Here is a 14,784-nt window from a genome sequence, read left to right as displayed (position 1 = left end):
CGCTGGTTTGGTAGTGATTATATAGAAGGAGCTCATTCAGAGTTGAAAATTTTAATTTTTCCTTTTATTATTATTATCATTATAATAATAGTAAGAGTTTAATGGCCATTGGATTATATTTTAGCCATTCAACCAACCAATCTATTAAATATTGAACCTTTTAGAATAATCATAATTATTATCAAAATTTGTGATTTATTATATGTTTTTATTCAACGTACTACATTCAACCAAACCAATGTTCTCAACATGTGGTAATGGTTTGTGTTCAGATAGTGGTTTAAAATTCTAATTATGATAATATGAAATAAGAAATTAATTCTTTTTATAACAAACTATATCAATATTTATGATATATGAAAATAGTATATCATTCATTGAAAGAGTGAAATGATTTTAAGAAATAATGGTATTAAGGGAAGTATATAGGATTATTTAATTAATCTAATTAATTAATTAATGCAATTTGATGCGCATTAAACTTCTGCAACTTGTTGAAGTTTGGTAATAAGGGATTGGTTTGGGTTGGGGCGTGAATGTTGATGGATTTGGACCGTACCCTACTTTTATATTCAAACTTGCTTCTTCTCTTTTCATCTGGAATTAAATTACTAATACTTTTAGGTCCAACGGCAATTAAAAAGTATGCAATTATTCAATATTTTACGTGTGAAAATAAAGTATATGTTTAATCAAATTAAATTTTTGTTTACTGGGGATTGTTGAATCTCTACGGTTCGAAGATTTTCTTTAGAGTAAACAGATTTTAATTTTATTTTAATATATTGTTATTTTAATTTTTTAAAAGGTGAAATTCATTTTATTTTAATTTTGTTACTGATGAAAATACAACAAGAGAATTTTTCAATGGTACAAATCACCGCTTAACGTTATGTCATGAAATAAAATTGACGCTTAGCGATACAAAACCACCGCCCACTTTGTATTGTTCAGTGCCATGACAACAAATGCATAAATATCAAGAGTTTTCATTATCATACCAGACCAACACAACAAATTGCATACATGTTTCTCATAAATCAAAGGCAAACATCGCAAATAAATGACAAATTCAAATATCAGATAGTACAACACATCACAATCAACAATAATAATTCATAGTTCATGCTTCAAGCAAACACAAATTATAGAAAATAATTAAAACATAAAACAACATAAAGGATGCAAATTTAGCTACCCCACGTGTGAAAGCATCTCAACCAGCTACAGATTTTCAAAAACATCCCTAGATAAACATGATGTTCTATTTACACATAAAAATATCACAAAAACAATCTAAATATACTGTTATGATCATTGATTAATAAAAACTCATGTTAATGATTTAAAGAGCATACGAAACATAAAAAGTCCACGTACAAGACGGAACAAATTAGACAATAAAGAAAAACAGAAAACACGACTCACACAATTGAAAAACCTCATCAATCCAAATTTAATAACTAGTCCTGAGAATCATTCTTACGATCTCTAGAACGTAAAATTAAAATTATAATTCCTATTTGTTCAAATCATTTTCTAGGTAACATGTTTATCGGTACTTTCTAACAACCATATAAACATTTGTAATTATTAAATAATACATTCAATTATTGAAAGATTAATCCAACAATATTTACCGAATCACACGTCCATTATTACAACATATAATCACGATAATTATTGAAGATCAAATCCATCAAAAATTTAGTGATGTAAGTGTTTGTATGCAAGTACACGGACAGGACAATTTCCCAGTAAATACATGTAAATGTTCAGTTAATAAATCAATTTTGAAAGCATAACATTTAGATATGGATTTTAAATCGATGTCGAGATTATAATTAGAAATTGATGAAGTTAATAAGTTGCTAAAACTTGAATAGATCAGTGTGCTTCCTTTATTGTTTTTATTTTAAAAGAATAGAATTAATATCTTTAATATTCTGAGGTCCAAAGACTATCATCATAAATTGTCATCCATTGCCATTATAGTTCAAAATTTTACCATCCTCGTAATCTTCTAGAAATTGACGACTTCACAAAATAATGATACATTTCTCAGCCTTCTCACGGTGCTCCTCACTAAAAACAAAGCATATATATTTATTGTACGTGAAAAAAACTTGGTATATATATCTAATATTTCTTTTAAGAAATCATTAGTTAATGGAAAATGAATTTAGTTTTCCTGTGGAGTATAAAATAAAGATGTCAAACTTATTTGATGTGATCGTTTATATATATCATTTTATTGTTGAACTGTATGTGATATCATGCTTACGTTTGCGTTAAACGTAAGCGTGCATGTTTTTCAGTTTATGATTTAATAAATATAAACTAAAATATACATTATTAAATATGATTTGTGTTTTAAAAAATTCTATATTAATTTTTATTAACAATGTAATAAAGTTTGTTAGAAAAAAAATAGTCATTTAAATTTTATATTGAAAGTTATTTTTCTTCATAATGAAAACGAAGCTGAGGTTGCTGGATAAAAAAATTAAGATTGTTAAACTTTTATTAAAAAAAATATTATTTGTAAAATATGATTAAATTCTAATTCCGTGGCTATTTTTTCGTAGTGGGTTTTTTTTTTGTTAGTTATTATAATTTTCAAATAGATCTCTTCAAAATTATATTTATATATATATATATATATATATATATATATATATTATTTTAATAAAACCTACTTGAGATAATTATAAAATATTAATAATAAAATAGTCTTTAACTATATCACTTTTTAAACTTATTGTTTTAACCTAACATTTTATTTAGTTTTTTGTCATTTTTTCCTATTTTTATCCCTTGTCTTGGACTAGAAACTAACATTTACAAATCAATATTTCAAATATCATGTGTATGATTTTAGCATATAGGATTTTAGTTGATGTCTAATATCTTCTCATTTCTTACATACGAAGAACTCGATTAACACAAACATAATTTAACTTTTGCGACATCAAAATTACATGATTAAACCTTGAAATTGTCATGGTCTTTGTAAATTGTAATCACAAATATTAAAATATTATTTATAAAATGACAAAGAGAATAAAAGTTGTGAAAAGGAGAAAAACAAAAAGAGTGGACGCAATGCTCTGTTAATTTTCCAAAAGCACTTATTCCCTCATTCCACTTACTTTGCGTAAACAAAATAACAATTTGGGTAATCAGAAAAAGACCCATAACTAAGAAATAAGAACGCAGACAAAACAAACAGGGAATAAGACAACGAAACTCAATAAAGCATGATAGAGGAAAATCTCTATGCACATTTTAAATTTCTCAAAATACCATAAACTGAATAGAGTATAGGGACTACGTTTGGCCATACAACAGTTAAAAGAACAAAATAACAAAATCCGATGAATCCCAAACGGACTTCTAAGCATAAAAGCACTTCTCGTGTGCACGTAACTTTAGGTAAACTCAATTTCACTTACACGGATCATCCATGCATGCATCTTTTGACCTACCTTCCAAACTCTATTACTTTTTAATATTCCCTTATCTCCACTTTATTTTTTATTTTTTTATGTAAAACTAGATATTGAGAAATAAATTTAAATATAATTTTGCAAAACTAATTTATAAAAGAAAAGGTCTATAGAGGGGTATCACTAGCGAAATACAACACCAATGAGACCTGAGCCCAACCACACAAGTCATTGACACCACTTTTAATCAAAAACATTAAGGTATTGAGTTTATGAGTCTTTATTCTTATATAGTGCTCTATGCTCTATTTCCTCATTTCTAGTCAATGTGGAACTTAGACTCACACTTGAATTCCTAACAATTATTTAACTTAACATTCAAGTAAAAATGTGTCAAACAATATAAATAACTCAAATACAAATTTGAAATGCATGCGAAATATTAAATAAACCTAACAAAATCTGATTAAAATTATTAAATTCACGTATTTTGAAAGATGAAAGACTAAATCGGTCTAAAGTTTTGAAATTGACTAATTTCAAAATTTGTTGAAAGTTATTTTTTTAAATAAAACTATTATTGAACACTTTTTTAGTGTGTTTAATTTGATGTAAAACTACAGCTTATTATAAAAGGGAAATCAAAGAATAATGCGTATATAACATGGAAAAATAAAATAAAAAATAGGACAACAAATGAATCAGATTCTGAAGAGAAACCCGTGAAGAAAGAGTCAGCATAGAGACCCATTTAAGTGAAAGAGTACTTTATAGTATTAAAAGATGCTTTAGAAAAAATATATATGTGTACACCAAAATAATTTATTGAAATGCGTAAGAACATTATCCTTAAGAATCTAGGTATATAGCACAAGTCCCCAGAAACATTTTTTTACAATTTTTTTATTCGTATTTATATATTATTTGTTATCATTTTCAATAAAATAATTTATGTTCCTCTTGCTTATTCTCTGTCCACTTTATATATTTACTTTTTCTCCACCAAAAGCGTATGTTAGTTTCCCTGGTGCACCTTTAACATTAGGAAAATTTTGGATTCTTTAGTAATTTTTTTTACTGTATCTTTATAATATATGTGTCTTTACAATATATTGATTATATTATATAATTCATCACCTTCAAGTTATATCATAACTTTTACCTTTCGTTGTAGCTCCTCATTTTGAAGTTTTAATCTCTCTAACAAAAGGTTTTAAAAATATAAAAAAATAATTATATAGATGCTTTTGGTGTATTTTTTAAATTATACATTTTACCTTTATTAAAATAATTTTTCTATTTTAAAAATATATAAATTATACCATTAAAATACATTCTTTTTATGTGATATTTTAATTGGAAATGTTTACTCTTTAATAAATTATTATTTATTTTACAATTAATTACTCATAAAAATAGTAGAATTATATATAGTTTTAATACAATAAAGATCTGATATATAAGAAAATATATGTTTCCTCTAATAAACATCTTTCCCATTATATAAAGAAAATATACCGTTTGATAATATCTTTAATGTCATCTTTTAGTTTAAGAAAACTATTCTTTAATAAATATTTTTTTCATATATTTAATTAAATAAATAATTGAATGACTTTTTTATTTTAAATTAAGCAGATAACTTTTTGTTTTAAATAATAATTATATAATTTCCTTAAAATTATTTTTAATAATGTCGCTGAATTATTTTTTATTTTATAATTAATTAATCATAAAATAATAAAAATTTAAATATAATTATATCATAATCAGAATTTGATAATTTAATTTGGTTAATCTTTTAATTGGACAATGTCAAAAAACAACTGCTAACACGAGTGGGTTGTAAAAATGGGCCTAGTGCAAATCACACGGGCCCAGCCCGTGTCCACTTCAGGACTTGGGAAAAATTGACTAAACTGAGAGGGTTGACTTTTTATGGGATTCCAACGAGGAATTGACACGTAAGGTGAGGTACACAGGAGAGTTGATATGGTTGCCCTCAGGTGAACCCCTCTCCTCTGTTCTGAATGAATCTGCTCTCTCTGCACGGAACACAAAAACATAAAAGTAAATTTTCACAATCACGGTCGCTTCCTACGACAATCGAATTTGCGTCAGCCTCAATTCTCAGTAAGTTTTTTTTGTTTTACCACTTTTACGACTTCTCCCTTTTCTCTTTGGCCACTCAATTGCTTCAATTCCATTCCGATTGAGTTCTAGGGTTTTCCTTCTTCCGCATTCTTAAACGACCGCGTTGCCAGTATTCAATTGAAGCGCTTCAATTATTCTTCCTTGTGATTAATTATTTTTTTTTTTCCAATGGGAATGAACCAAGTAGCTGACTATCTGAGTTTCGTTTGAACTGTAGTGTGTAAGAACTTTACCCGAAGACCTGGAAATTCGCTTTAATACTCTGTTTCACGAGTGAGAAAATTTGGAAAGAGGGTAAAAAGGTCCATCTTTTTTTTTTCTCTCTTGGATGGAACGTGAGACTAGACTAATACATTACACTCCTCTGGGATGATGGAATGTTTTGGGGTGCAAAAGCTTTATTCTGTTACGAAATGATGGATTCTTAAAAATGTTAGTTGGCTTTTTTTTTTTTTCTCACATTTTTATAGAAAATGATTTGTAAATTTCAGTGCTTGTTAACTCTTGGATTAGTTAGCGGTTCTTAATTGTTGATTCCATTTGATAATCAAACTCAAAATTCCGGCAGTTTTTTGTATGTGGTGGTATTGGTGTTCGATTTACAATAAGCTCTGGAGAAGTGGAAAATGAACATAGAATATAATTTGAAATGCTTCTGTTAGTATGTTATGAGTCATAAATTTCTCGTCTTTTTTCTCTTTTATTATTTGGAAGCATAAATTTTGTGTATTAAAAACAAAAAAGAAACTTGTTTGAAGTTGACTGATGTTTTCCATACGATGACATGATTGTTTGTCATACTTTTGAAAGACACGTTCTTCCTTCACATTGACTCTGAAAAGTCTTTGATTTGAGCTTGGTAACTGCCTAACTGGTAAATCCATTTTAACTGTTGTAGTTGTAGCGGAGTGTATTTGTCCTCTGTTAATGACTTTGACTTGTATGGTTTTCTTTCTCTGATACTTTGTTGTACTTATTACATTATATGACGTTTTGTACTCATTTTATGGTGTCTGCTGTTATGCTTTCTTCTTAAAACGAACACATCACTTAAGAATTTTTTTAGTTAGGACAATATAGTTCTCATTTTCTTTCATCGTTTTTATCTTCAATGAAAGAGTGATTTTATCAATTTTATACCCTGTTGTGTAGCATATCACCTGGCCTGAAAATCTGATAGAAGATATTTTGTTGCTGCAGTGGAGTTTGGGATTGATGGCTCCATTAATGGTGAGACGGTAGGAAATGTTACTCTAGGGCAGATTAACAGTTGCAGCACAGCTGATGAAAACAAAGTAGGTTGCAGCTCTTTCAATCCTGCTTATAAACATGATCATGATGATAATATAACTCAAGATTCTTCTGGAGGGGACACAATCCCATCAGGAATTCCTGCAGTATCAGTTGTTTCAGCTGATGAGCCCTATGTGGGACAGGAGTTTGATTCTGAAGCTGCAGCACATGCATTCTATAATGCATATGCTACCCGTGTTGGATTCATCATACGTGTGAGTAAGCTCTCACGATCAAGGCGTGATGGATCTGCTATTGGACGGGCTCTTGTTTGCAACAGAGAAGGTTACAGAATGCCTGACAAACGTGAAAAGATTGTGAGGCAAAGGGCAGAGACTAGGGTTGGTTGCAGGGCAATGATTTTGGTGAGGAAAGTAAGTTCCGGTAAATGGGTTGTTACTAAGTTTATACAGGAGCACACTCATCCATTAACACCTGGAAAAGGTAGAAGGGATTGCATTTACGAGCAATACCCGGTGAGTTAGTGTTCTTTTCTGCAAAACGTGGTTATGATTGTTCTGTTAATAGTTACTTTATCCTTGATAGATAATAGATTAGATAGTCACTCACTTAGAGTTTGAATTTTGCTTATAGAATTTCCACCTTACACAAATTACCGAAAATTGTTTTATGCCAAGCTTTCTCAAATGTAAAATCCCTGATATTTATGCCTACTGACTATTGGTTGCAAGTTTAGTTGATGTTTGAGTTTCCCTATTAAGATGCATGGAAAATGTTTTGACAGCATCTTCTGTTTGGCCTATATGCTTATGTTAGTCCTTGTGAGATCTTATGTGAAGAGTAGCTTGAAGAATTTGAAGATGGTCTCCTTGAATTTAGTTTTTCCCATTCTTACATCTTTTGTTCTATGCAATTTCCAGAATGAACATGATAAAATTCGAGAACTGTCTCAGCAGTTGGCCATTGAGAAAAAACGGTCTGCAACCTATAAAAGGCATCTTGAATTGATATTTGAGCACATTGAAGAGCATAATGAAAGCCTTTCAAAGAAAATACAACACATAGTGGACAGTGTGAAGGAGATGGAAACCAAAGAACAACAGAGTCATAGATAGATTCAGTTCAGTATCCAGTTTTTTTAATTATTTTTCACTGGATGTAACGCAGAATCAAGTGTCAGGGTCATAAGTGCCGCTAGAAATGTCGTGCAATAATATAGTTGCTGACCTAGATATTTACTTCTTTAAGCTTTAGGTGTCAGGTGAGTTCTGTAGTTCAGTTTGCTAAGTTCAATGGAACTCAATAATTCATTAGATTGCTTCAAATTCTGTGATATTTTAGTTGTAGAAGAAACTAGTTCAGTCAATGTACAGGTCCTTTGAATCCATTCTTCTCAAGTTAAGCTAACAATGTGCAACTCATAACAGGCATGCAAATGTCTTGACAGAATTAAATTGTTCCATTGTTGATGTTGTAAAGTTTTATCCGTGGTTCTCTTCTTTGTATAGCATTCAAATAATATTCAGAATGAACAATCAGAATTCAGTTTGTTATTGTCAAACTTCCATCAATGAATTCACTTTTTTATTGCCCGCATTGAGTTACCATCGAACACCGCAATTTTTCTGTAATAAGAGGTGTCATAAGTGCATATGACTAAATCACAGGTATGAAGTTTAAAATAAGGGGTGTTATATATATATTTCGAAACAGACAATCCCTAATGTTACTTAAGAAACACACAGAACGTACAAGTTAATTTTAAAAATACTTATGCATTAACTTTTAAAAAAATTATCATTATCTCATGTATAAATTAATTTTAGTTCTTAAAAAAATTCTCTTGCAAGAGTTTACACTCGCTAAAACCCAAATTAATGCGTGATAATGAAAAAAAGTAAAGTAGACGAAGCCGTAGAAAAAAGTAAAATAAAAAAAACTAAGTCAATGTAGCCATTTGAAAACTCTCTCTGATAATCCAATACATAATTTGCTGTATTTTCTGGTTCTTACTAGATAATGATTCTAACAGTGACTTAAAATTACTCCGTATCTAATAAAAAGGAGCCAACGGTATCACAGAATTGAAGACAAACGAAACTCTTTACATCCAAGTGCAGTTGCAGAAAGAATGAAAGCTCCACTAAGATTCTGAAACACAACTCCATGAAAATAGGAACTGAATAATCCATGACCAAACTCAGTTAAGCAAAACAAAACAAATCAAAAAAATTGTTGAACAGTAAGTACTGATAACATCATCTGCTGTCAGAAGTTGTGCTGCAAGAAGAGTTTCTCTCGTGGAGAAGCAAGACCAATCTCTTCCTCAAGACTTTTCAGAGCATCACCACCACCACCACCACCACCACCACCACCACCTCCAACATTGCCCAAATTCCTCCCTTCTACATTTTTTCCCTCAACATCAGCCTCTGAGCCTGATCTTCTCTGAGAAGAAGTCACACTGGGGAAAGTGATCCATGAGGGTGCTCTAAACTCAAACCTCTGATCCTCCACATCAGTGCTTTCTGAGGCAGACCTGTTTGAAGATCTCTGAGATGATTTTTTGTGCAATCTGTTGCTTCCCAAAACCACTTCAGTTGGCAAAATTGGCTGCTCAATGCAAGGACTCCCCATCAACTGTGCAAGAGCTCTCTCCAAAACTGTAGTCACTTTGTCCATTGAAGGCCTATCCTTCCCTCTCATCCTCACACTTTTACAAGCCACATTAGCTATTCTTCTCAATGCATCAACATCAGAAGGAGCTTTCAAAACCGGATCCAGAATTGAAGCTATATCTCCTGACTTTATCAGAGGCACTGCCCATTGAACAATGTTCCCTTCTTCATACTGCATGTCAATAGCTTTTCTGCCACTCAGTATCTCCAAAAGTAGAACTCCAAAGCTGTATACATCAGACTTTGTGGTGAGGTAATGGAGTCTGTAGTATTCAGGATCAAGATAACCAAGAGTCCCAGCTGGTAGTTCAGCCAGTGGGGAGCTGCTATCTGCAGGACCAAGCAGTGACAAACCAAAATCAGCCACTCTTGCATTGTGTTCTTCATCAATGAGAATGTTTGAGGATTTGATATCTCTGTGAATCACTGGTGGACAAGCATAACCATGCAGATATTCGATTCCGCGTGCTGCTTGCACTGCAATTGTCACCCTTCTCACCCAATCCATTTGCTCTTTCATCACTTTGTTGCCATGAAGGTGTTGATGCAATGAGCCATGAGCCATGTACTCGTAAACAAGTAGTCTCTCTCCACCCTCCTCACAGTAGCCTAGTAGATTGAGCAAGTGTGCGTGGTTCAGCCTAGAGAGCAAGTCAAGCTCGGTGTGAAACTCCTTGGAATTCTTCTGCACGTTGGGATACATTATGGCCCTTTTGACAGCAACAACAGTGCCATCTTTGAGAACCCCTTTGAACACACAAGAGAAACTTCCCTTCCCCACTATAGACTCCTCTTTGAATCCACCGGTTGCTCTTTCAAGTTCCTCGTACGGGAACATCTGTGCTCTCCTAATCTTGAACTCCTCCATGTCTGGTCGGACCTTGGATTTCTCCTTCTGGTGTGAGGAACTCCCTCTTAGTTTCTTCCCCTTTGACCCTCTTGCTGAAGAAGAAGAAGAACACTGACAATCTCTTAGCTTGTAGCGAACATACAACATTGCAGTTATGGACACAATGCAAACAAAGAAAACAGCAAAAGCTATCTCAGCAATAACCACCGGCAGTTGAAGAGACCAAAATCTTTCACTTCTCTTGCCATTTGCAGCATTGGAGTAAGAAGAGGAGCAATTGGAGAGGCATTCTGGTGAGGAACACAGAGAACAGTTATATTCACAAAGTATGTCAGATTTCAAATTGCATCCACTTCTCTTGTACATCTCAGGAGGACAAGCAGCACTGCATGGCATGCAAACATGGGAATCTGGTGTTTTGCAGATACCATTTTGTGAGGTTTCAAAGTACCCTGGAGGACATGGAGTAGACCTACACATTCTTGGTGAGACAGGCAAAGGGAGAGAAGTGGGGAATCCAACACCCCAACAAACAGGCATGTGAGATTTCTCAACAAGCACTCCACAGGTAAAGTAATTCCCAGCACCAATCTCAAAGGCCTTAATCCCACTAGGAACTCTTGTGCCTGCTTTGAAACTATAGCCCCAACAAACCACTCCATGATCATAGGTCTTAATCCCACATGCATGGAACTTCCCTCCCACCACAGAAAGCATGGGATCATTGGGAGCCAATTCAACTTTACCTTGTCCTTGTCCTGAACCTGTCAATGAAATTGAAAGTTCTTCACCCAAATCCAGCAAGCTCCTCCCCCAACAAACAGCTCTAGAATTCACCCCTTCCAAGATTCCACACACATGGTACCCTCCAGCAGAGATCTTCTGGAACCTCATGCCTCTAGGAACCATGTTAATAACCTGGCTACTGGTCTCATCCCCCCAGCAGAACACACTCCTGTTCTGAGAAAACAAGCCACAATTGAACTGAGAGCCTGCTGAGATTGCTTGAACCTGCCCATCAAACACATAGTTATTTGTCATGTTGTAGCCCCAACAATCAACCAAAGAAGTGTTCCTGTGTCTTCCGGTCAATGGTTTCCTCAATCCGCAAACGTGAAAATCCCCGGCACTGATCTCTAGGTACTGAGCTCCCTTAAGCATAGGTTGTGGCACACCCATTTCAACATGGCCACTGCTACCCCAGCAATATGGTTGACTAGAACTCATCAAGAGCCCACACACAAAGCCATCACCGGCCGCTAGACCAAAGAACGGAAAATGTGTTGGTGTTCCATAAATTATGGCTGAGTTCATCCCGTAACAGTTTACAGTGTGAGATCCATCCGGTTTCAAGCCACAAAACGCGGACCCTTTGTCGCCGTAAGAGACGGCAATGGAAGACATGGAGCCAAGACTTGAAACTTGCAACCACAAGCATGAGAAAACCACAACCTCAAATATAGCAACAAATCGAACTGGCCATAGGTTCATGTTCAAAGTGCAGAAATGAAGAACTGATACACTGGATATTGTTCAGAAAAAAAAAAAAAGTAGAATCCTCACTAATGATGTCAGTTGGAAACACCCTTTTGACCACTCAGCAAGAAACACGGTTTAAAAGGAGAGAATCAAGTCCAATATAACTATCAAAAAACATCGTTACCTCATGGTTTTTCACAGTTCCATGGATGCAATGCAAGGAGAAGAGACCCCAAAAAATGAAAAAAGGGTGGTGGGGACATAAAATAACCAGTGGAACAAGGCCATTGCTGGTAGCAAAATCAGAATCTTGATTGTGGGTTTGTATGCATGAGTAAGCAACAATCAGCAGCACAAATGGCAAGAGAGTTTGACTGGATCTTTTGTCCACTTTTGGTGCTTACAATAGAGAAGATGCTATGGTTTTGTTGTCTGGTGAGTTAGAGAAAATTAGCAGAAGAAAAAGCAGGTCCATGCTGTGTTTTGAAAACTGACATGAAATGAAGAAACGGTCACAATAGATCAAGAATTGAAGGTGTTTGAAGGTTGCAAGAAGAAGAGAAGAGAAGAGAAGAGAGAGTGAGGGAGAGAAGGTGCATTAAATGACACAAAACTGCTACTTCTGAATATGTGGAAATGTAGGTGAAGGCATTAAATAACACAGTTAATGCTTTTTGATCTTTCCATTCCAAGTTTTCCTGAATTTTACTTACGTCAACAGAGGTATATTTATCATCCCATGGGAACAAGAACAATCCTTTCCCCAAAAATATTTCCCATTTCAATTCTTTATTCTCATGCCTTCGTGCGTTTATTTTTCACCATGCACCACTGATACCTGTGTAGTAAACTTTCTCATGCATTTTGTTACATTCTTTTTGGTGTAATATAAAATATATTCTTTTTTTTTAAACTATCTTAATCGTTTCATTCACTGGCGGACCTAGGTTGTGACAGGGGGGAGCCACGGCTCCCCCATTTTTTTTTTTTTTTGAATTTTTTTATATATATTTATATATTTTTTAAAATTATATTATATATTATTTATATTAAAATTATATTATGGAAAATTATAATAAAAGATAAAATAAAAAATTTTAATAGAGACATTAATTTATAAAAGAGATTAGGGTTTTTTTCTGAGTATAAGATCTTTTCATCATGTAAATTATCATTAAATATAAAGGTTGGGAAATAGAGGTTGGAAACACATAGATTGAAATTCATGTATACATTCTTGCATGATCTATCACAAATCAAAGGTTAGTATCTTATTATGATTTATGTATGTTAGTTTATGATTCTTTTTAGGATGTTTCTTCCAAATTAAGTTTATCCTAAATTAATATAACCCCTAATTATGATTTTAGGGATTCTTTTATGAAATTGGTATGAATCCTAATTATAATTTTTCCTAAATTATTATAATCCTTAATTATGAAATTTAGAGATTTTGTGTTTTTCGCTACCTATGGTATTTTTTTTTAAGTTTTGAATTTATACAGTATTGCTTATTTAATTAAAGTAGTATGAGTTTTATTATGTTTTGCATTGTGATAATTGTGATTTGTGAATATAAATTTTATTTATTATAAATAGGTAAGAGGTGATAAATTTATATCAGAAAGATTATGATAAAAAGTAAAAAAATTGATTTCTTTTTTTCAAAGAGGAAGGTTTGTGATGAAGATGAAAAAAAAATGCATTTACGTTAACTAAGCTTGAGAAATTTAATAAGAACCAAGAATTTAAGACAATATAAAACAAATCTCTAAAGTTATCAGAGTTACATATAATGAATTTAACAATTCAATAGAACGTGATATGAAAAAAACGACATCAAATTTGACAATATCACCAAATCCAATACCACCAAATCAAATTGATGAGATACGAATGTTTGATCTAAAATGATATCCATGAATTGGTATCATGATATAATAGCGAATGATAGTAATATTTTTTTGAATTCTACTATTATATTGTTTGTTATAAGAAGAGGAAATGAAGAGAAAAAAATGAATAGTTTTTCTTCTAAAAAAAATTATATATAACAAATCTAATTTGGCCCCCCTATAATTTTAGTCCAAGTTCCGCCACTGGTTTCATTACCTTTGATTTGTGGTAGGATGAAAATGTAAAATGTTCATTACAGTAACTAATTTTAGATACTATGCTGACTAGATATCATCTTATAAACATTAAAATAGTTTTTGTTGTAAATAAAAAATTATAATTGATTTGTTAATTAAAATATAAATTGAATTCTAATATTACTTGTCAAGATTTTAATTACATATCTAATTTTAAATTAGAGACCAATTTAAATTAATAAAAAAATATTTTAAATGTTAATAATTTTTAGTTTATATATGTTACTTATATATGTTTCGATTCCAAATTCGTCGAGTAAAAATCATTTGTGTCAATTACTTCTCATTCGAGGTATTATCATCAATCTAATGATGGGATGTCAATGTTCTGATCACAAGTGCGTCGAGTGACATAGCTAGGGTCAATCACCCCTCATTCGAGAAATTGTCCTTTTAGAGTATGTCCATCACAGTTTTACTCTTAAAAGATGTTTCAGAAGGTGAGAAGAGAATAAGTCTTTAAATTATATTTGACCTCAATATCTGAGCAATGTGAGAATTAAGTGTATCTTAGTAATTTTTTAAAAAAACTTTGTTATTTAATTTGTGTATTTGTTAAGAGTTTCTTAAAATAAAAAACATGAAATGAGATGTGTCTAAAAATAAATTAATATAGTTAGGATTATTTTTTTCATTAAATATTTTCAATACTTTGACCAATGTAATGAAATTGGTGAGTCAAGAATTTGACTCTCTTAGATGAGAGGAATACAATTCAAAGGTTAAAGTAGACTATAGTAATGAGCATTAATTATAAGATCAATGTT

At 32.1% G+C, this 14,784-nt stretch overlaps 2 protein-coding genes across 2 annotated transcripts; one reads left to right on the top strand and one right to left on the bottom strand.

Moving 5' to 3' along the window:
- Positions 1-5,458: 5,458 nt before the first annotated feature.
- Positions 5,459-8,398, top strand: LOC114183580 (protein FAR-RED ELONGATED HYPOCOTYL 3-like). The gene is made up of 3 exons (XM_028070653.1): positions 5,459-5,582; positions 6,804-7,372; positions 7,778-8,398. The coding sequence occupies exons 1-3, from the start codon at positions 5,480-5,482 to the stop codon at positions 7,970-7,972; spliced, it is 867 nt and encodes a 288-aa protein (XP_027926454.1). The 5' UTR covers positions 5,459-5,479; the 3' UTR covers positions 7,973-8,398.
- Positions 8,399-8,933: 535 nt separating this feature from the next.
- Positions 8,934-12,474, bottom strand: LOC114183874 (serine/threonine-protein kinase-like protein ACR4). Its single transcript, XM_028071035.1, has one exon. The coding sequence runs from the start codon at positions 11,874-11,876 to the stop codon at positions 9,126-9,128; it is 2,751 nt and encodes a 916-aa protein (XP_027926836.1). The 5' UTR covers positions 11,877-12,474; the 3' UTR covers positions 8,934-9,125.
- Positions 12,475-14,784: the final 2,310 nt, after the last annotated feature.

This window comes from Vigna unguiculata, chromosome 5, assembly GCF_004118075.2.
Source record: "Vigna unguiculata cultivar IT97K-499-35 chromosome 5, ASM411807v1, whole genome shotgun sequence".
Taxonomy (NCBI): domain Eukaryota; kingdom Viridiplantae; phylum Streptophyta; class Magnoliopsida; order Fabales; family Fabaceae; genus Vigna; species Vigna unguiculata.
This window is presented reverse-complemented; position numbering and strand designations above follow the sequence as displayed.

Bases quoted from the DNA above. Each gene is read 5' to 3' on its own strand.
- LOC114183874 (XM_028071035.1), bottom strand. From the start codon at position 11,876: ATGAACCTATGGCCAGTTCGATTTGTTGCTATATTTGAGGTTGTGGTT.
- LOC114183580 (XM_028070653.1), top strand. From the start codon at position 5,480: ATGAATCTGCTCTCTCTGCACGGAACACAAAAACATAAAAGTAAATTT. The intron at 5,583-6,803 runs GTAAGTTTTTTT...TTGTTGCTGCAG, and splicing joins TGCGTCAGCCTCAATTCTCA to TGGAGTTTGGGATTGATGGC. The intron at 7,373-7,777 runs GTGAGTTAGTGT...TGCAATTTCCAG, and splicing joins GCATTTACGAGCAATACCCG to AATGAACATGATAAAATTCG.